Source organism: Hippocampus zosterae, chromosome 14, assembly GCF_025434085.1.
Source record: "Hippocampus zosterae strain Florida chromosome 14, ASM2543408v3, whole genome shotgun sequence".
Lineage (NCBI taxonomy): Eukaryota > Metazoa > Chordata > Actinopteri > Syngnathiformes > Syngnathidae > Hippocampus > Hippocampus zosterae.
In genome coordinates this window covers 5589489-5611032 of record NC_067464.1, presented here as the reverse complement: position 1 = coordinate 5611032, position 21544 = coordinate 5589489, and the positions used below count along the sequence as shown (strand labels likewise).

Below are 21544 nucleotides of genomic sequence, written 5' to 3'. Positions count from 1 at the left end.
TGTTCACAAGGGTGTGCCGCAGGGTTCTGTTCTCGGTCCACTTTTATTCCCCAGTTAAATGCACTCCTCAAAACACTTGAAATTGTCTATTTTGTATTTCATAGATCCATTTTCTATACCAGCAGAAGCTTATCCAAGGCAGCAATGTGAAGTTCAACATGGCTAAGAATGTGTTTTAACATTTCTATTTGTTCTTCCTTCTGCTCGCTTCCCATTACCATTACTTGGGAATTTCTGCTGTCTCATTGCGTGCATTGAGACAGCAGCTTCTGAACGTTGAATTTCCTAGCGCGAGCGCTGATGAAAAAACAGCATTCCCGCTCTTGTAACCGTCAAACTGGACATTCCTCCTGGCCTGGTCAGGACACCTTTGGTGTTGCATAAGAGGGGGCGGCATGGGGGTGTCAAGATCAAGCCAGCATGCACAAGTAGCCATAAAAAGATGTTTTTAGTATATGGAGAGCACATTTTGATGCCGGTTGTGCTCTCCCCGACAACTGGCGCTTTTTCTAGCCCTCCTAGCGCTTGACCTACACCCTGGAGTCTGTAAACGGACTTTCCTCGACTTACCATAATGTTGGGGGGGGGGGCGGAATTCAAGACAGGTTGCGAGGGGGTTATGGGTGATGAATTGGCTTTTTAGTGAGCTCATTAGGAAGCCAAACAGAGTTTAGACTGGCGAAGCGGGGCAGCAGCGCAGTAATCAGTTCTGCTCGCTTTGTTCCTTTGCCTCCAGGACATTTGGTGGGAAGAAAAAAAAAATAAGAGGAGAAACAAAGAGAAAAAAAGTTGATGCTCTTTGGTTGATGAGAAGACTGCAGAAAAGCTCAAATCTGATGGTTGACTTGTTGATTTATAAACCTTTTAATCTGTTTTGCCCCCCCCCCCAGGGTAACAATGTATGTGAAAATCCTGTCCGGCAGGTGTGCTCAAGGATGCCCTTCATAGCAAAAAAAAAAAAAAAAATCCAAAAAGAATGAAAAAACAAAATTTAAAACCTTACGTTGATTTGTTTGTTACGTTTTATACAGCAGTTGAGGGTAAAAATTTACCACTGATGTTTGAGTTCAATGTTGACTGTTCTGCAACACAAAACCATCATGTGTGCATTTCCACCAAAGATGCGGCATTATACAGCAAGATCTCAATATCAGTTCCTATTTCACTAATTTTGGATGCTGCATCGTGTTGAAAAATCCAACAACATAGTGAATTCTTTGGAAGGTTAAAAGGTATAAGAAGACGCGTGTTCAAACGAATGATCATTGCTTTATTTCAGCATTGCCTCACTCGCTTTGGGGAATCCCTCTACTTAAATATTTAATGCCCAAGTATGCTCATCTGGATGGCCTTTTTCTCGTCTGTTGTACAATTCAAACAAACGCTGGCGTGAGTCGGTTCGATTCTACGCAGAGTTTCAGTGAGCAAAATTAGTCTTTGTGCCGCGTTTGGTCGAGAAGCAAGAAAACAAGAGTTGCTCAGGAGCCCCAGAGAGTGTGAAACGTCTGCGGGGTATACAAAGCCCCTTCATTAGCCACTCACCCCTTGCCATCTGCGTGAAGGGCCCATCCGAATTCCCTTTGAGTTTACCACCCACTCCTGCAATTTAGCCCTTTTGCCATCCACCCAGATTGGCTCCTGATATCTGCAAATGCCTGCAATTCTTTTTCGGTTTCACGCATCGTCATTTCCTGTGGCCCTTGCAGACCCTAAAAAGTAGAACACATCTGTACTTTATTCCGCTCAATGGAAACGGGAGTTTGCGACATTCAGGAACATTTTCTTGCATTTGTTTAGAATGGCGTTAATGAAAAAAAAAAAAAAGTATTGTGCTCCTTCTTTGTCATCCTGGATCGGCATCTTTTATCGGAATCCCTGCCAAAGCTAGTGAGCCTACTTCCTTCTTTCAAGAAATCACAACCTACAAATCCAAGATTCACTGGGAAACGTACAGCTTTTGATTTGTTAAAACATAGGACCAAGTCATTCAGCGAATAGTTAAAAAAAAGCGTGTGATCAACATATCAGTTAAATAATAAAAGTATTAGGGCGGCCCGGTAGTCCAGTGGTTAACACGTCGGCTTCACAGTGCAGAGGCACCGGGTTCGATTCCAGCTCCGGCCTCCCTGTGTGGAGTTTGCATGTTCTCCCCGGGCCTGCGTGGGTTTTCTCCGGGTGCTCCGATTTCCTCCCACGTTCCAAAAACATGGGTGGCAGGCTGATTGAACACTCTAAATTGTCCCTAGGTGTGAGTGTGAGTGCGAATGGTTGTTCGTCTCTGTGTGCCCTGCGATTGGCTGGCAACCGATTCAGGGTGTCCCCCGCCTACTGCCCGGAGACAGCTGGGATAGGCTCCAGCACCCCCCGCGACCCTAGTGAGGATCAAGCGGCTCGGGAGATGAATGAATGAAAATGAATGAATAAAAGTATTTTAACCCTTAACAGTACGTCTAATTAATGTATTGAACTGAATTTTAGAAGAAGAATATTCATCCTCATCACCCTCATGACCGAAAAACTAAATCAGATGTGCGCATGCACACTCCCGCGCGGATGCGATTTTGCGCACCTGTAACCTCCCAATTCAGAGATTGTGAGGTCTGCCTTGGCCGAGAAGTCCTTTCTTTGTTTCCCATACCAGCAACAGGCAACATTTCAGGAAATAAAATCCACACATACCAACCTTACCCGCCACACTAATGGAAATGAATCACAAATTGAAAAGAAAATGCCCTTTTCTGGACACTTTATTGCTTTTATGTCGACTTCGTTCTCATGCACTGATTCACTAGCGAACATATTAAAGAGCGCAAGTGGTCTTAAGTGGCACACAGGGCACACTTTGCCCTGATCTTTCACGTAACTTCCAAACAACTTCATCCCATCCAAATGTCAATTGGATCAGCTTTGCATCAGCAGGTACTTTGATGGGCCCGAAATGTAAAACCCCAAACAATTGCGCCTCACCGAACTCGCTCTTTCAAAACAACTGGCTTCTGATTTGGTTGTGCGCCGAGGGGTCACGGCGCGAGGCCTCGTATCGCCGCAGAGGCGATACTTATCTCCGGCATTCCATGGATGACAGAGAGATATGTGCCTGATGGCAGGGTTAGGGGGCTTAGAGGAAAAAAAAAGGGGGTGGGGGTTGAGGGGGAGGGGTGGGTGGCGCAGGAGTTGTTGAGCAACTAGCACCCCACCCGGCTAACCCCTTCCTCCCTCCCCCGCCTTCCTCCTTACTGCCTGACTGCCTCGGCTCCTCACACGTAAAACCCATCTAATTAGACGCTCTTATTCCACTTCATTAAGGGAACACTTAATGATGTGTTTTTGGGGAAGACAACTGCACATTACCTCTCACGCAAGCGCAGCCATTGAGTCGTAGCCGCCAGGATGCGCGGACAGCTGCGTGTTGGAAGTGTTTGTGTCATGATTGTTGGGCAGCAGAGAAAAAGTGGAGAGTGAGGGGGGTTTGCCTCTTTCACCTTTAGCCGCTGTCCTGGTGGTTGAACGGGAAGAAAAAAGGGTGTTGGGGGGGGGGGCGGGTAGTGACATCTGAGTTTGGCACAGAGCCTCGCTGAAGGAGAGAGTTTGTTGTAATTGCTCTGACAGGATTTAGGGTTGTTAATGACTCGGGCCCGAGCGCTAGCAATTTGTCAGCATGCTAGCTGTTTACTAAGCTGTTGTTTTATGGTCCGGTGCGAGGGACCTGCCGCTTGTTTAAGCACAAATCAGGAAATAATCAGTGAAAAAAAAAAAAACTACACCGGTTGCTACTACGTTTAAAATAAATGAATACATCTGTTTTGGGAGCCCTCATTCACTGTGTGGCTTTCCATTTTGGAGTGTGAAAATTCGAGATTCGATTCATGTATGCCCACTTCAACTTCTGAAAATATCAAAACGATCGACACCAGATTTGGGATTTTCTGGGTGTGAAACCGTTTTCTCCCCATCAGCGTTCGCTAAAGAAAAAAAATAAACACCAAAACACTTCAGGTTGCTTGATGTTGGAAAACTGGAACCAACGGTCAGCAGAATTCGCATGCGCCTCTCTACCTCTGCCCACATCAATTTCTGAAAATATCAAAAGGATTGCCTCGTTATTTTGGATGTTGAAGTGTGCCATGAGCACCGATGGAAAGGAAGACGTTAATGTCCATAAAAATCCAAAATATTGCGGCGATCTTTTTGATATTTTAAGAGATTGATGTGGACTTTTGACGTAAGGATGCGAGTTGAGCACATTGGTGATGACATTCTGAGTTTAAGAAAAATAAAAAAATTAAAAATAATTTAAAAAACAACAGGCGCCACAGTTTAGAATTTGAAGGTAAAGAAAAGAAACCCTCAATTCTCAACATGGAAATTCTCACATAATAATATGAGCCCAACTTTCATGTGATTCTTATAACGAATGCTATTTTGATCTTACAAAATACCTCCGCGTGCCGTCACATGACTAACGTGAATTTATAGTCATCGGCGATGTCATCTACCACCAAAGTTGGACCCCATCCCATTAGTGTGAACACTTCATGTTTGTGCATGCGCGATTAGATGTGCATCTCGGGCATGCGCTCCCAAAAGCGTCAAAGAGCCCTCCGTAAATCCAGAGTAAATAAAAGGGGGTAACCAGACGGACAAAAGCGAGAGCCCCTACCGCTTCTCCTATTGCGCAGCCATTTGTGAATGTGTGTGCGGGGGGGGGGGGGGGGTGAATGTGCTAAATGCTGTTTAGGTTGGTTGAAAAAAAAAAAAAAAAGAGGCTCCTAAATCCCTCTCTTCTTTTCTCCTCATTCTCAGTGGCCGAGCCTGCGGGGCTAGAGGTGGTGAAATAGGATGTCCATTGAAAGGGCGAGGGCAGGTGGGGGTTGGGTTGGGGGGGGGGTTCCCGGTCACTATGGCCGTCGCTCATAATCACGCCCCCCCCCCCCCAAAAAAAATAAACATAAAAAGCACCCCTATATTTCATACTGGATGTAGCTCGTCCAGCTATTTCGCCGTCCCAAAAAAAAAAAACATGGCTGACTGCTTTGCAAAGGCACAGAAGGAGGCAGGGCCCCCGCCGGTAATAAGTCACTTTAAGCACGGCTTCCATAAGCCACTGCCTCAACACTCTCGCTTCATTAGCCTGAAACAAACACCGGGGGGGGCCTCCCTGTGCACGGCGCAACATCTCAAGTCTGTGTCAAGACTCTCCATTCGCTGTACCAAGAGTCAAATGCAAACGCCGGCTTTCTTGTGGAGGTGGATGGCCAACCTTGATCGTTTATTCTTACGCCCTCGTCACTTCTGCGCTTATGTGACATGTGACGTCAAAGCTGACATAACATCCGAAAAAACTAATTTTCGTTTTTTATAAGAATTTGTTTTAATTTTTTTTTTTTAACCAATCATTCGTTGCAGCTCTGCATCAACACGGACATTTGTGAAAATCGCATTATGGTTTCAATTCTCAACAAACGGCCGAGCATCCCCCCCCCCCCCCCCGCTCTACGATTGTCTCAAACTTGACGCCAAACCAATGTTTTTTTTTCTGTGCGACAAACTTGGAAAAAGGAACACACACCCCTCCCCCGCGCTCATACGTTAGACAAGCAATAGTTGCGCCGTGTTTACGGTCCTCCTCCACCGACCCGTTAATGAGCTCAGCCCCGAGACCAATTTACTCGCGGCGAAGATATATGGGAATGCATTTTTAATAAGCAGCCACTAGTGACGAGTCGAGAGGCGATGTACACGAGCCGAGCGCGCTCTTGGACTTTGTTTGTTTTCCCGTCGTTTCTTTGCCGTTGCGTTATAAGACCTATCCGTCTGAAATGATGCGGGAACTTTTTAAACAGAGCCCCAGTCACGACGCGGCTGGCGTGTGTTTAAGAAAGAGGGGAGAGCGCGAAGGGAGAGAGCGGAGCTCCTCCCCTGCCGCCTCATCTCCAAGGGTGCTGCTTTTCCAAAAGTGCCCGAGGCTACACTCCAGCATCTCAGCTCCCCGAGGCCTTTTGGCTGCCTCCTAATAGCCAACCCCCATCTGTGTCACATGGCCAGATGATGGGACGCTTTCCCTTACTCTTGCCTTACACATTTTCACTCTCCCATCCTCTCCTCTGCCTACATTTTTTTTTTTTTAACCCAGCGCACGCATCCACACAGGTTCGAATGGCAGAGTTGCCAGGGAACAGTCAGAAGCCATTAGCGTTTGGGACAATTTGCCCTGCAGCGTTCCTTCTCTGGCTCCTAAGAAAGGAGGTGGGGGTGGATGCAAAGCGCCGGCTTTCCTTTAGATGTAATGAGGCTGCGCAAGTTGCCTCTTCTTTATTCTTCTGCTCCCCTCGTACCCTCTCGGTCTTTGTCTTTTCACACCTTTTTCTTCCGTCGCACCTTCTGGCCATCGCCTCGGGTTTTTTTTTTGTTCGAGTAAACACATGGACGTTGAAGACCTCGGCGTATCCCACGGGGCATTATGCCGCAAAACTTGACTGTTTTTTTTTTTTTGCAAGCACGGGTATGATGACAACAGAAAAATAAAATAAATAAATAGACGTGGCTTTTCTCCGGGTACTCCGGTTTCCTCCCACATTACAAAAAACATGCAACACTCAAAATTGTCAGCGTAAAAAAACAAAAACAAACTTGAACCATCAAGTTGCATGAGTTTAGGAAAAGTCTGGCGAGGCTTCCGATCAGTGACCAAATTTAGTAGGGGTGTGCGAAGTTGGGCCCCATGTGGCAAACTCGATCCTTTAATCCCAGCTAACATTTACATCATCCGTATTTTTTCACTTTTATTGGGCGGCCCGGTGGTCCGTTGGTTAGCGCGTTGACCTCACAGTGCAGAGTTCAATTCCAGCTCCGGCCTCCCTGTGTGGAATTTGCACGTTCTCCCCAGGCCTGCGTGGGTTTTCTTCGGGTACTCCGGTTTCCTCCCACATTCCAAAAAACATGCAACACTCAAAATTGTCAGAGTAAAAAAAAACAAAAACAAACTTGAACCATCAAGTTGCATGAGTTTCGGAAAAGTCTGATCAGTGACCAAATTTAGTAGGGGTGTGCGAAGTTGGGCCACATATGGCAAACTCGATCCTTTAATACCAGCTAACATTTACATCATCCGTATTTTTTTATGTCACTTTTATTGGGCGGCCCGGTGGTCCAGTGGTTAGCGCGTTGACCTCACAGTGCAGAGTTCAATTCCAGCTCCGGACTCCCTGTGTGGAATTTGCATGTTCTCCCCAGGCCTGCGTGGGTTTTCTCCGGGTACTCCGGTTTCCTCCCACATTCCAAAAAACATGCACGGCAGGCTGATTGAACACTCGAAATTCTCCCTAGGTGTGAATGTGAGCACCGATTGTTATTCGTCTCTGCGTGCCCTGCGATTGGCTGGCAACCAGTTCGGGGTGTCCCTCGCCTAACTGCCTGAAGACAGCTGCGATAGGCTCCAGCGTGCACCGCAACCCCCGGTGCACATGATCTGTTTGAGGAGGAGCTGAAAGCTTCGGCTTCGGGTTTCTTCTTCGCAGGCGGAGAAGGTGGGAGGCAACAAGCATGCTGGGTAATGAAGTGACAGGTCACTCAGTAAATACGCCCGGGTCAACTTGCGCCATGGCGGCGGCGCTTTTGCTGGCAGAGGCTATCGCATTACAGTGAAAATGGAAACGTCAATAAAATTAATCTGCCAGCCCCTTTTTGGCCAACGTGTAGGTCCCGCCACATGTGGCCTTGACCTCTCACAGCGGGAGAGGGATATACTCGGAAACACTAAAGACAAAAAAAAACAGTTGTGGACACCAACACACACATACAGCAAGCAAATAAACAAAAATGTGTTGTGACATTATTCGAGGGGGCAGGGTGTTTAAAATTCACAGCGTCGTGTTGTTGACTTCCGCGTGGAGTCGCGTTTCTCAGGAAGCCCCCCTCCCCAACCCCGACCCTTCGCGGTCGGTGTGGAGCGGAGTTTATTGTTTTAGGCTTTCCTGAACAAGGATTCGTACTTAGCGCGGGATTTACGACGCTGGGCCGGCTAATGAATGTCCGTTGTACAACGACAACACCCCATATGTCCCACAGAGGGGCTGTTGCTTCTTTGACTTCACACGCCGAGTGCTAAGTCGGCACTTCTCCGTTCCCCCCCCCCCACCCTTTTTGGTGTGGCTCGGCACTAATGATGTGGAAGGAAAACAAGGACAGAAAGGACCGAAAGAGGAAAGGGGGAGTCGTTAGAATTCGGATCCCCACGCTTGCCCGTCCTTGTATTCTTCATTTATTTTGCATTTTGATTACACCGGGAGTCTGTATGCCCCCTTCCTTTTTTTTTTTTTTTAAAGGTTATTAGTTCAAATATTTATGCAAGATTAGAGCTCATATAGGTGCTGGTGATTGATGCCGCTCCAAAAACGTGCCGACGTGCCGGTTTCGAATTTGGGGAATGTCCGGGTCCTTTGCATCCTTGGTAGAGGACTTTTTCAGATTCATAATTTAGATGCCCTCAAGGAAGGCTTTCAAGGCATCTGAGCCCCGGGGGCAAGAAAAAGAACCACCAGTGTTAAAAGTAAATCATTTTTTGCTAATGCACAATTAATGTGGGGAAGGAGGAAAAAGGGGTGCAGAAATGGAAACTTTTTATTTCTTTATTTTTTTTGCTGTTTTCGTCTTGGAGTCAAACGTGCTCGCGGACATGAATAAAGACGTATGCTAGCCATCTATGCTAATTGTGAGGCGGAGGAGGTGGTTTTTGTGGAGTGGCGGGGGCGGGGGGCGAATTTAGAGCGTTCCATTAACCTGCCACGCATGTTTTTGGAATGTGGGAGGAAACCGGCGTACCCGGAGAAAAGCCACGCAGTCACGGGGAGAACATGCACACTGGCGCTGGAATCGAACCCTGCGCCGACGCGCTAACCAGTCGTCCGCCATTCCGCCGCCCGAACCCTCCTGAACTTGAGTTTCGTACACATCCGCCGTGCCCTTCTTTACGTCAAGCTTGCAAAAGTAATTGAATTAATGACTCGTACTGTATGTCAAAGTTCCTTGGTTCAACCCCCCCCCTCCCCCAAACCTCCTTCTGTAGATAAGATAAGATAAGATAAGTTCTGCTCTCCAACCGTAACACCCCAGTTCTTGAAACCCCCCCTGCCCCTTCCGCCTCCCCCACCAGCCTCTTGTACATGCTCTGGAGTATAAAACAACAGCGCTAGGTCTCAATGTAAACCCCTCACTCAGCACAGGCCTTTGTATAATTCCGTCTAAATCCTACACCCCCCCCCTCCCCACCACACCCGCCCCCTTCCACCCACCACCCGCCTTCATATCTTCAACTCATAACAGCGGAAAATTCACCGTGTTGCCTTTAACCTCACTCTTAGTTATCAGCTGTGGTATTTGTCCGTTTATCCATCCTTCACGAAGACGCGCTCTGGGATGCCCGTGCGGCATTTTATGTCTCACGCAGGCTTTATTTTCCGCCCAGGAGATGGTTTAGACAACAGCGTGGCATCGCCCGGCACAGGCGACGACGACGACCCGGACAAGGATAAGAAGAGGCAGAAGAAACGCGGCATTTTCCCCAAGGTGGCCACCAACATCATGAGGGCGTGGCTATTTCAGCATCTCACAGTGAGTTGTTGTTTTTTTTTTCTTCATTATTGTTATTTTTATAATTTGGAGTGCAAACGCAGCTGTCCCACAGTTGTCACTGCGAGAGAGGGAGAGAGAGAGAGAGAGAGAGCGAGGGCTCACCTGTCAGCCACCTGTCACAGAGGAGCACGGTGACCGGGTCAAACTAATCACTTTGGACTGTTTACCGTGCTCGGCACACTCCGGGCAAACAATGGGACGAACGAGCGCAGGACGCTTAATCCAATGTTGGGATGCGCAATGTTTGTTGGGCAACGTTGGGTCGGCCGGGAGTGGAGAATCGTTACTTCCTGGGGAACATGAAGGACATCCCTGTCAGCTGTTTGTGAATGCTGGTCTGCTTGCGCGGGAGGTGGAGATGGCGCTCTGAACCTGATTTATCCCCCCCCCCCAAAAAAAAATGTTTTCACAGCAGTTTTCCTTCAAATAATCAGCTCCAGCGTCAAACTGTCACCATACTGTTATACAAGTGTAAAAAAAAAACATGACTAAACCGAAACAAATTCATTCATTCATCTTCCGAGCCGCTTGATCCTCACTAGGGTCGCGGGGGGTGTTGGAGCCTATCCCAGCTGTCTTCGGGCAGTAGGCGGGGGACACCCTGAATCGGTTGCCAGCCAATCGCAGGGCACACAGAAACGGACAACCATACGGAGTCACACTCACACCTCGGGACAATTTAGAGTGTTCAATCAGCCTGCCACACATGTTTTTGGAATTTGGGAGGAAACCGGAGCACCCGGAGAAAACCCACGCAGGCCCCGGGAGAACATGCAAACTCCACAGGCCGGAGCTGGAATCGAACCCGGTACCTCTGCACTGTGAAGCCGACGTGCTAACCACTGCACTTACCGGGCCGCCACCGAAACAAATAAATAATTCAATCCACCCAAATATTTTAAGGTGTAAAAATAAGTTAGCCTGTATCGCTGGAGCAATACTGTAGTCAAAACCACTGGTTCACAGTACCCCCTTAAATAATACTTTGATGTACCACCATCATGACATTAAATCATTAAATTACAGCTGTGTAGTAGGCCCAGTTGTTCATTAAAAAAAAATGCGAAAAGTGCATGTTATATTATTTGAAGCCACTGTGAATAACACAGTTTCAATATTAATATTCCGCTTAAGTACAGGAATTAAAACATGCTGCAAATATATGATTAAATCAAAAAAATTGGACCTTCATTCATGCTTTAAAAAAATAACATTTGAAAAGATTAAATGTAAATATTGTGTCCTGAAAAATTAAATACAACAAAACAAAAAAAAATTAATTCAGCAGAAAATGTTGAACTATTTAATTGAGTCATTCTTCAGCGTACTACTTGTGGTACTTTTCCAATTAAAGTAAAACTGCTTTGTTTGACTAATAAGTCAAAAAACATTCCAGCGTAAACAGAATTTTACATTCAATCTCGCTCCCTCCTTTAATTCGATTTGAACCGGGAAGCGATGTGCCCGATTTTTAATTTTTTTTTTAAACATCCACTTTACCCTTCATTGCTGTACTCTCTGATGCGATATGCATTGTTGAAATGAGGCACTGCTATGTGTCAGTCCATTTGTAAGCACAGAAGAGAACCCCCCACCCCCAACCCCCAACCCACTCCCCTCCCTTGTACCCTCGCTGATGTCCGTACATTATCCGAACATCAGATCGTATTGATTTTGCCACACGGCTCCGATTTCAGCAACAGCATGTGACACACAAGCTGGACGCAGCGCTAAAAGCCAGCCAACTTTATCCTGATCTTCAACCAAAAGGTGACCACCACCACAACCACCGCCACCACCACCTCACCCCGGCGACATGCCCCGCCCACCCCTCACTCCCCTCCAACGAAACATAATAAGTGACCAGCAAATACAGCCTAATTGAAAGGGCTGTAAATCCATTACATTTTGGTCAGGGGGGGGATAATCAGGAGTGCTTTAATCACTTTTATCTTTTCAGGAGCAGTGAAGCTGCAACTACAAAGCCCCCGCCCCCCCCCCCCCCCCACCACCCCGAAGCCGCGCAGGCAGGCCCGCTTATTGCTTATTATTCTCATCATTATCAAAATGACTTCAGCAGCTGTTCACAGCTAACTCGCTCGCTCGCTCGCTGGTCGGACTGCACGAAAATGTGACCATCAAGTTGAGGATGTTGATTTGAGAGATCAAAAGTGACTCCTTTGAGAAAACTGTCATGCGCGCGGAAGAATGTGCCAACCCGAAGTCATTTCAACTCCGTTTGGGGATTCCACTTTTTAAACACTCACCCTCGTCAGGTTGAAATATTTGTGTTCATTTTTAAAGTAGCGTTTTCAAGTCGATTGCAAAAATAAAAAAAAATACATAAATAAATAAATACATAAATACATAAAATCGCCACTAGGTCGTTTAGTGGACCTTCCTTGGAAAATATTTTCACGCTATCGCTCCACAATTCAGTCCTACCTAGCTCTCAGCAACTATATTCAACCCGATATAATGTTATTTACAGTACAAACACATCTCTCAATACACTTTATGGAGTCTTGAAGTAAAAAAAAAAAAAAAAGACGCTTTGAATATCAGATTTATTTGTGTTGTAATTGGAATGAGACCTCATGCAAATAAGCGCTGCTCCAAATCAGCATGACACACACCGGTCCTTTTGGAAGTCTTTCGAACGCTTTCAAGGAAAGAAGGGAACAACTCAATGGACAGTTTTTAGGGCGTCGCTTCATTCAGTGTGTTTTCATGCATCCCGTCCCCTCCCCGCTCTCTCTCTCTTTTTTTTTTTTTGCCAGCTTGTAGATGTTCTCTCCAATCTTCATTTGTTTCCTTTGTGTAAAGCGCAGGCTCGTCTTGTACAAATAATAATCCCTCCCTTTTAACCTGCCTTTATTTCTTCAATGCGGAAGAGGACTAATTGAATTATCCCCCTTCTCTCCTCTCACCATCCAATTCTCCCACCCATAAACTCTCCCACACACACGTTCGCACACATTCGCATCCCAGCCCGCCCGTCCGCCTTTCTTTTAATTTGTTAAGCAAATGTATTTTGCCGTTTGCTGGATGCATTTGGGGTTGAATTCTGAGGGACTTTGGCCCCTGAATGGCCCATAGTGGCATTCTTCTGTCATGGGCTCATTCATTAAGTGAGGGGTGAGGAGTGAAAAGGAGCCGCCTGGTCTTCCATGAGCCACGGGGGTCTCTCTACATATGTTCTCAACATCCAGCCATTGTCGCGTTTGTCTCAAAAGCTCCAAAAGGACAGAGCGGCTAACCCTCTCCCCGCCCCCTCTGCTACTCTACCCGAAGGATATCACCTAGCACCCCCACCACCCCCAACCCCACCCCGCACCAACACACACTCAACTCTCAACTGTTGGCTTGTGGATTCAGTATGACAAAAATTTCCTCAGTGCTAACAAATTTAAATCATATTTGTCCCTTTACTGCTTTGTTTTTTTGTTTTGGGTGCTTCCCCTAAATTAGGTCATGGAGGCGTTGTTGATTTAAGTTAACTTGCTGTTGAAAAGAAGCTCCAACATGTCAGCAGCTACAAGACGTTGAGCGACAGCCTATCACGATCTAGTGCAGAGGTGGGCAAACTATGGCCCGCGGGCCGAATGCGGCCCGTTGGTCTTTTTAATCCGGCCCGCCGAAGGTTGGTACACAATTAAGGTTCGATGTCAACGACTGCATTCATTTCATTTGGACTTGTAATGACACGCATTTCAACGCCAGGCGGCACAGTTACTTGAAGTTGCAGAGCGTAGGGAGGAAGGGGGAGACGATACGGAAGCGCGCAGTAGCGCCAAGTCAAGCAAATCCCGTTCGATACGACGGAATAATGTACTCTTAAAGTCTGAAAAACGTGCCCAAAAAATGCAAAATACTGCTTTTTAAATAAAGAAATCCAATTAATATTATGTTGAATTTAGTTCACCCTTTTGATATGGCCCTCCATAATATTTTCTGGTTCTCATGTGGTCCTATGCAAAAAATAATTGCCCACCCCTGATCTAGATCACTCTGGAACGGTGTGCAAGGTTTTCAGAACATTCAGCGACCGTCTCAAATTTCACTTTGTTTTCGTGTGGTGTAAAAACAAATTCAGCGCTATGTTTAGGGTATGCAGGCGGGGGACACCCTGAACCGGTTGCCGGTCAATCGCAGGGCACACAGAGACGAACGAGCATCCGCGCACAGATGAAGGTCGTTGAGTACATTTCACGATGCTAACCGAGACATTTGCGGGACACATTCCGGCGCGTTGCTTGGTTGCCAACAAGTGCGCGAATGATACAATGGACGAGAGCAATTAAGATGGAGTTGTTGCTGTTTTCCGTATGTCAAATTCCCCAGCGCTGCGACTTTGTTACTCAGGCTTGCTATTTGCCATTTTGCCTGCACACCACATGATGGAAACTGAAGCCAGGTTGGGATTTACTGTTCCAAGCTGAACTAAACCCCGCCCGCCGCTTGGTGGTCGCGGATTCAATTACCTTCGCTACTGTCAGTCCTCCCTCCCCAAACGCAACCTGTTGCGTCATAACCTGAAGTCCATATGTTCATCCGGGGCCGAGCACGCAAGCTGGCAACTTTAAATGCCCCCCACCCCTCCTCGTATATGGAATTGGAACGGGGCCGCACCGGCAGCTCAGCTGGTGTTAGCGGGGTCCTAGCATCACTCCACTCCCTCTCGCTCTTTAATACCCCGCTGGCCTCCCTCCCGTCCGTCCCCATGAGGTTCTGGATGTCTTCCAGCCACATTAGAGGAAGGGAAATCCCAGACTGTTGGTATAAGCTTTTCAATACTACAGGGAGATTATGTTATCAGGAAGGTAAACTTGGGCATTTGGGGTTGGGGAGGGGGTACTACTGCCCCCTCGAATGCATGGATGACGACAAGGCAGTTATATAGCAGGACGGATGCTTCTGGGTTTTTTTTATGTTTGTTTTTTTCAACCATTTTCAAAACTTTTTCAGCCATGCGCATCTGCTGAATGTTTCTACTGTCATTTTCAGTTTTAAAGCGTATTTCTACGAAATGTAAATGCTTACTAATTAGGCTTCATAGTGTTGCTCATTCAAAAAAAACCAAAGTTCCGAATGTTCAACAACTCTCACGTTCAGACTTTTAACCCGCACAAAACCCAATTTGAACTAAAAGTGGAAACAAGCGTTCAGAACATTCGTCGAAAGATTCTCCCAACCACACTTTTAAGAAGAAACTGGCGTCACCCCGTGGGACGGTCACACAACACAGTTTGACACTAGGATCGAAGCATGTGTTAAGTATAAGGCTGCAAGTCATGCATATTTGATTAATTTGTCGATTATTTTGCCGATTAATCGACAGATCTGAAAAAAAACAACAACAACAAAAATTCCATCCCTTTGTCCCAAACAGGACAGTCCAGAAAATGCACAAAGTGCAAGAGTATCAGTTATGTTTATTTTGATAATTGACCAGTTGTCCGTGAATCGATGAATTATTTGCAGCTCCGACTAAGTCTCTTTGGAGATCAATTTGAGCTTGGCGCACCCCCTGTTGGGCGCAATCACTGTGGCAGAAGACATTGAGAGGGCTGAATAAAAGTCAAGTCAAGTCAACAGTATTTCTCGAGCACTTTCAAACAGCCATCGCTGCATACAAAGTGCTGTACATGGAGCAATTTAACATACACAATAAACAGTAAGACAAATCGGAAATAAAGGCGGTAGAAAGCACCAAGCAGTAAAATCAAGAACAAATCTAAGTCATGCTGAGTCGAACGCCAAAGAATACAAGTGAGTTTTGAGTTTTTAAAAGCAAGTACTGTTGCACTAAAATGCCCGATGAGCCCCCTGGCTTTCCTTCCCCATCACCCTCGGCTAGAAAAACTGGCCCTCCTTCACCCCTGTTAAGACGGAGGCATGGCCTCACGATGAAAACAGGAAGCAGTCCGATGGACAGACCTTGTCTTTGGACTTTGCGTAAAACCCACTAAACTCCAATCAAAATAAATAGTGACCGCGCAGAGCGGTCAGTCAGAAGAGTAGCTGGCCCCTGCGCGGCATCAGTTGTCTCAAGTTTTGTTGCCGGGTCACCCTTTGGCCCGGGCGTTTGGGGGAAATGCTGTTAAGCTGCTAAGCCAGGTGTATTGGTCCCTCGGGCTCGGCTGAAGGGGAAGCGATACATCCCTTTTTTTGAAAGTGCTCGGACTGAGGCAAGGAAACGCTGTCAATGGCGGATTGTAGTTGTATTATTATGGTGGAACGTTTGGGGGGGGGGGGGGGACACAAAACAAGTCTTCATTCAAATTTTTTTCTAATTTTAGTGTTTATTGAGATTTGATCGTGTTTCATGGGGTTTTAGTTTCGGTTTAACCCTTTCAGGGACAGGGGTGACTACAGTGGACAGCCTATCATGTTATCTGGTTTCAGGGTGCATGAAGCGGTGAATTGATTCTGCTCGTGATTTCTCACAATTGTTAGGAAACGGATAAATATCAATCTGCAACACTTGAAGGTTTGCTGTTTCCGAAACTGACTTCCCCGCATTTCGCAACAAAGAAGGAAGAGTTGACAGGACTGTTGTGCTTTGTCTCGGTTACCCGAGATACGAGTTGGTTAGCGCTTTTCTTGCGCTAACCAACATGGTTTGGTTAATTGTCGAGATATAATTATTTGAAAGTTGCTCCAACTTAAATGACTTTTTTTAAAGCAAAAAATTCACCACGACAAAACATGTAACCTTCCAGAACTGTTGATTTAAAAAAGAACAAAATACAATTTATGAAACTTGTCCTCTCTGAGAATGCTGCTCAAAATCCCAATCGTAACGTATATCTGTGTATGTATTATCAAGTATAAAAAAAAAAGTATACAGTACTGTTCTTGTGTCGTCGGTCAGCGCCATGTGATTAACCCTAGTGAGGACACATCCCACTCTGCGAGGAGATGAGTGCATTGTGCCGCAAACATCATTAGATACACCAGTGACAATGCTTCTGCCCACTCCCCCTCCTCCCCTTCCCCATCCCCAGCCCAATGTAGAATTAGTCTCCATGACAACAGGGTGTCATCGCCAGGTCGAGCCCTCCTATGGGAGCTGCTCTCTCAACCGCCCTTTTATAGATGCACATAAAAGAGACAGCCCGGGTCATTCACAAGACATGGGCGCAGGCCAGTCCGGGCCAGGCCGGGCCGGGCCCTGGCAACGGATGTTTGTCCCATATGATAAACAAGTGTACGCGTCGGCGCAAAAAGCTTGTTTGCCGAGGTCTTCGTTTGTATTGTCACTTTTGTTTGAGCTCTTGTCGTCCTTTTAATCCGGACGGGTTGGATGAGTCGAAAAAGGCCAACAGGCCAAAGTACCACGGCAACAGTATATAACGTAGATGTTTCTAATAATAAAAAAATATATATATAATAATACAATTGTGCTGTGAAAAAAAAACGAAAAGAGGTTGCCTTCATTTTAGAAGAATTGATCGGCTTGTGCCTTTCAGACAGAACTCTGTGACCGAAATGCAGTTTCCGACAGCTGCTGCAAGCTTCACGCATTCAGATAATTGTATGTGTGGCAACAATAGCTTAACGATGCAAACGGGCAGTGAATTAAAATATTTGAAGGAAAACATTTTGGATTATGACCAACACCACCATTAAAAATACAATCCAGGTGAGAGGAAAAAAAACCTTTTTTCAAAATTGTTCCGACCTAGTCCGACACAATTCGCGGACAAACTGAATGGCGATTGGATCCCACACGCACGTAGACACAAAACCCGAAACAAAAATATTCATTCACTGAAAACAAAAGCGCACCGTCAGTGTAGAAACGGAAATCGCTGGTCACAAGTATCCAGGAAAAACGAAAAGCGCTTATGAAAATAGTATAACCGAGAATATGAACACAATGACGAGAGTCCAATTACGCGAATACAAAACAAGATCGAGAGCAAAGACAAAATAAAATCAATGCTTACAAACAAGGGACGAGAGAGCAAAAATGACAAAAATCGAGAGGTCTAGAAAACAACACTCGAGCGTGAGCAGCAAACAAGCTCAATAATCCGACGCAGACTTGGAAATGAGGCAGGATTAAATACACGGCACAATTGAAAAACACTAGCGACAGGTGTGCATGCTGGAGGGCAGGCCCCCGTCTGCCACCTGCTGGAGAAACAAGAACAGAATCATGACACCCAGATTCAGATAATAAGACGCTTGGTAACATTCTTTTGTTTGCAGTTTTCACATGGGCAAATTTGCCATTTGACTTCAACCCCTTAACCCCAACCCACATCGACAACCTTACATTGCTGACTCCAAATCTTTATAGCCCGGGCACGTATTTTAACTCCCAAAAATCCCACGGGCACGCCACCAAACAAAAATGTCTCAAAAATTGGCGACCTATCAATTATAGACTCTAATTTATTTATTTACTTTTCTGTTTTTCAGTGGCATAGATAGATCAACAACATAGTCCATTATTTGTTATGGATCAATAATCTTCTGACCAATTAAGTGAAATTCAATCATTTTCACTTTAAGAGTTTTCTCTACACTATTGTGGCCCGGGAACTTACACACACACGGCAGCAAGCCAGGAAAAAGACGGCCGGCCGGCCCGCCAGTGTCAAAGCAGCTATTGGACTGCTTGCTGACCAGCGCACAAAAGTTTTTCAAATCAATCCAACTTTTTGCTCTTGATCTTCAACCCTGATGACTGAGTTGGAACTGAGCTGATTGACAGCCAAAAAGCTGCATGAGGCCCCCCGAGCCTGTGTCGGCCACTCTTCTCATCCGAGCAGCGTATAACTGGTCGCGACACATCTGCAAACACTTTGAACAGCTCTTCCGTCTCCAAAAAAAAAAAAAACCAAAAAGATCCGACGCATTGGCTTCTGCTGTCCTCACGGTCTGGTCTCAAGGAGTATTTGACGTTTTCAAGACAGAGATTTTCAAGCCAGGACAAAGGAGAAGCAGGGAGAAGGTTTTAGGGGCTTGAAAATGGCGTCAAGACAGGGGTGGGGTGCGGGGGGGGGGGACGCTCCTAAAGGTCACAAAGGTGCAGGCCTGGAGGAGGCCCACACACTAATCCGTCATGTGCTTGTTTGCCTCGCAGCCCAAAAGTCACCTCTCCGGTCAGCCATGGCAACCCGGCTGACCGTTTTGCTTCCACGGGGCCCGAAACGGGCGACTGTTAATACTGAAAAAAGAAAGAAAGAAAGAAAAAAAAAGAAAAAGAAAGTCATCACGTTACTTTAGTGACAATACCCACAATGCTTTGTGTGAGTTTGTTTGCCCAACAGACATTAGGCACAATTGGACAAGCCGGTTTCCTTTTCGGGGGTGCGTGGGAGTGGGGGGGGTGCTGTGATAAAGATGGCGTGGAGGAGGTGCCTTCGCTATTGTCTGGCGGCTTCTCAATGGCCACCATCTGCTCTTTGAAACCGACGGCCAGCATCGTACTCGATTCCCCTTAAACGTCTTCACATGAGCTCTTCATTTCGACATGAGATGAGAAAACGGCAAAAGGCCGAGTGAAAGTTTCGAGCGGGATCCGGTGACGTCGCATTTTTTTCACAGGCTGTATAATTATATCGCGGGTCACATCGACTCCGGCGTTACGCCGAGCCCGGCCGGAGCTTAGGCGTGATTTCTTTGCTTGTACTTGTAATAAGCTTGAGTGCGTTTCATTCGCCTCCGTCGGACCTTTATACTTTGCCCCCCCCTAATCCAGATCTGTCAAAGTTCCACTTCAAAGCCACCTAAAATCACGCGCAATCCGCTGACATATAAAGTATGACGCTCGCGTGCGCCTCCGTAAAGCAGCAGCATGTTACCGCACTTTTATTTATGTTTTCATCTAGATGAGCCCCACATGTTTTGTGGATGGGGAAATGCAAGGAAAGCGGCCATAATCCCTCCCCTCGCTGGTCCCCCCCCACCCCAAATCTCCCCTCCCTGACTGGCCCTTTAGGTTTATTTTCAATCCCGCCGTTGCAGCCTCGTGAAGAAACAACAAAAAAAGAAAAAAAAGGGTTTCGACACAACCCGTTTTTCTCCAAGCGGAGTTTTTTGGACTTTGACGATCTTCACCCAGAACTCCAATGCTGTGGGGATTTACGCTCCGCTGAGAATAAAGCCACGTTTCCACCGAAGCGGTCAAGTTTGGTTCACCACCATGTGCTTTGTAACAGGAAACACGAGTCTCTGGTTTTTTCGTTTCCGTGGCTGGTTTGCGCAGGGAGATCGGCAATAGCGGGCATCTGCGCATTTAACCCACCGTTAAAGCCCACAACAGAGACGGGGGAAAATACAGGGGGCTCCTCGGTTTTACCACGGTCCTGGCATACCGCATTTTGAGGTTACGAACGACACTTGGCAGTAGAAAAAGTGCTCGCTTGTGGCGTTGGAACGATTCCGAAAAACAATCGCGCTTCCCTCAATATTGTGATTACGATTTAACATCGCGATTATTCCGGGAGGGTAAATAGTAACAAAAAGTGGTACAGTGCAGATGATCCCGTTTTTTTTTTTAATCGTATTCTACTTTTTGACTGATGTCTCACCGTATACCACTGAACACTTACATCAACACACCACCATCTAAAAAAAAATAATAATAATAATAATACACATAAATGCTAATTTAACCCTTTTGGGTTAATTTTGGTGCATGAAAGGGTTTCAAATTTTGGGGGAAAAAAAGATGCTAATTTATTATGCTGGCAATTTGTATGCAGCTAGTAGCATATATATATAATATATTCATTCATTCATTCATCTTCCGAGCCGCTTGATCCTCACTAGGGTCGCGGGGGGTGCTGGAGCCTATCCCAGCTGTCTTCGTGTCTTCGGGCAGTAGGCGGGGGACACCCTGAATCAGTTGCCAGCCAATCGCAGGGCACACAGAAACGAACAACCATTCGCACTCACACTCACACCTAGGGATAATTAAGAGTGTTCAATCAACCTGCCATGCATATTTTTGGAATGTGGGAGGAAACCGGAGCACCCGGAGAAAACCCACGCAGGCCCGGGGAGAACATGCAAACTTCACACAGGGAGGCCGGAGCTGGAATCGAACGCGGTACATCTGCACTGTGAAGCCGACGTGCTAACCACTGGACTACCGGGCCGCCCTATATACATATATATATATATTGTGAGAACCGGACCTGAGGACTGTGAGGCAGATGTGTTAACCACGAGTCCACCCGCGCCGCTTCAGAACCATATTGATTGAGCCTTCATTTTCCCCATCGTCAGATATCCAGCCTGAATGGAATTAGCGCTGCAAACCACTTTGTGGAAAACGGGGGCTGCATTCCCAGCCGCCGTCCGTGTAGTCATAACACAGATCCAAAATGTGGTCGCCTTAAGTCTGTGTAAAAGCAGAGTGCATGATGTCATCTGTAATTACAGACCACGTAAGGTAGCCTGTGATAGCGTACATGCCCCCCGGTTAGGTGGGGGTCTTATTTAGATGGCCGTGGCTGATTTCGGGAATCGCAGGGGCGTTTTTTTTTTGTTTTTTTTTTTACTAGTGTGACCTTTCAGGGCTCAAAGCGAAAATATGTAAGCGGATTTTGGTTTCGCATCTCAGAGTTGGTTTCCTCAAATTAGCCCTTAACCTCCCGTGGGCGCTGCCCTGCAGGCGAGCCTCGCCATACCCCCGCATCCCCCCCCCCTCCCCATCCGCCCGCCCCCAGTTGGCGGTGGCTGTTTCTGCTGCATACTGGCGACCAATGGGGATTGGTGCTGCAGGCCTCAATTCCGCTTTTGATATGCATCTCACACCCAGAGAAGAAGATCATGCATACGGAAGAAGTGTAAGGGTGGAAGCAGGCTTAAAAAAAAAAAAAGCAAGGGAAAAGAAAAGGTTCAGGGTTGGGGAGGCGGTGAGTCCAAATCAAAAACAGACCTCGTGTTT

General features: G+C 46.6%; 1 protein-coding gene and 1 long non-coding RNA gene across 10 annotated transcripts in view; both read left to right on the top strand.

The window, feature by feature from the left end:
• The window catches only part of meis2a (Meis homeobox 2a), a 106597-nt gene that overhangs the window by 32532 nt on the left and 52521 nt on the right, over window positions 1-21544 (top strand). For 4 of the 9 annotated variants that reach the window (XM_052085384.1, XM_052085386.1, XM_052085389.1 and 1 more), the window contains exon 8: window positions 9446-9609. In XM_052085384.1, the coding sequence (XP_051941344.1) occupies window positions 9446-9609 (164 nt within the window). The remainder of the gene's footprint in view (window positions 1-9445; window positions 9610-21544) is intronic. The other 5 variants (XM_052085385.1, XM_052085388.1, XM_052085390.1 and 2 more) reach the window with 2 other exon arrangements.
• LOC127614247 (uncharacterized) lies at window positions 10498-20306 on the top strand. Its single transcript, XR_007966430.1, has 2 exons — window positions 10498-15215; window positions 15429-20306. It is a non-coding gene; the product is annotated as an uncharacterized LOC127614247 (long non-coding RNA).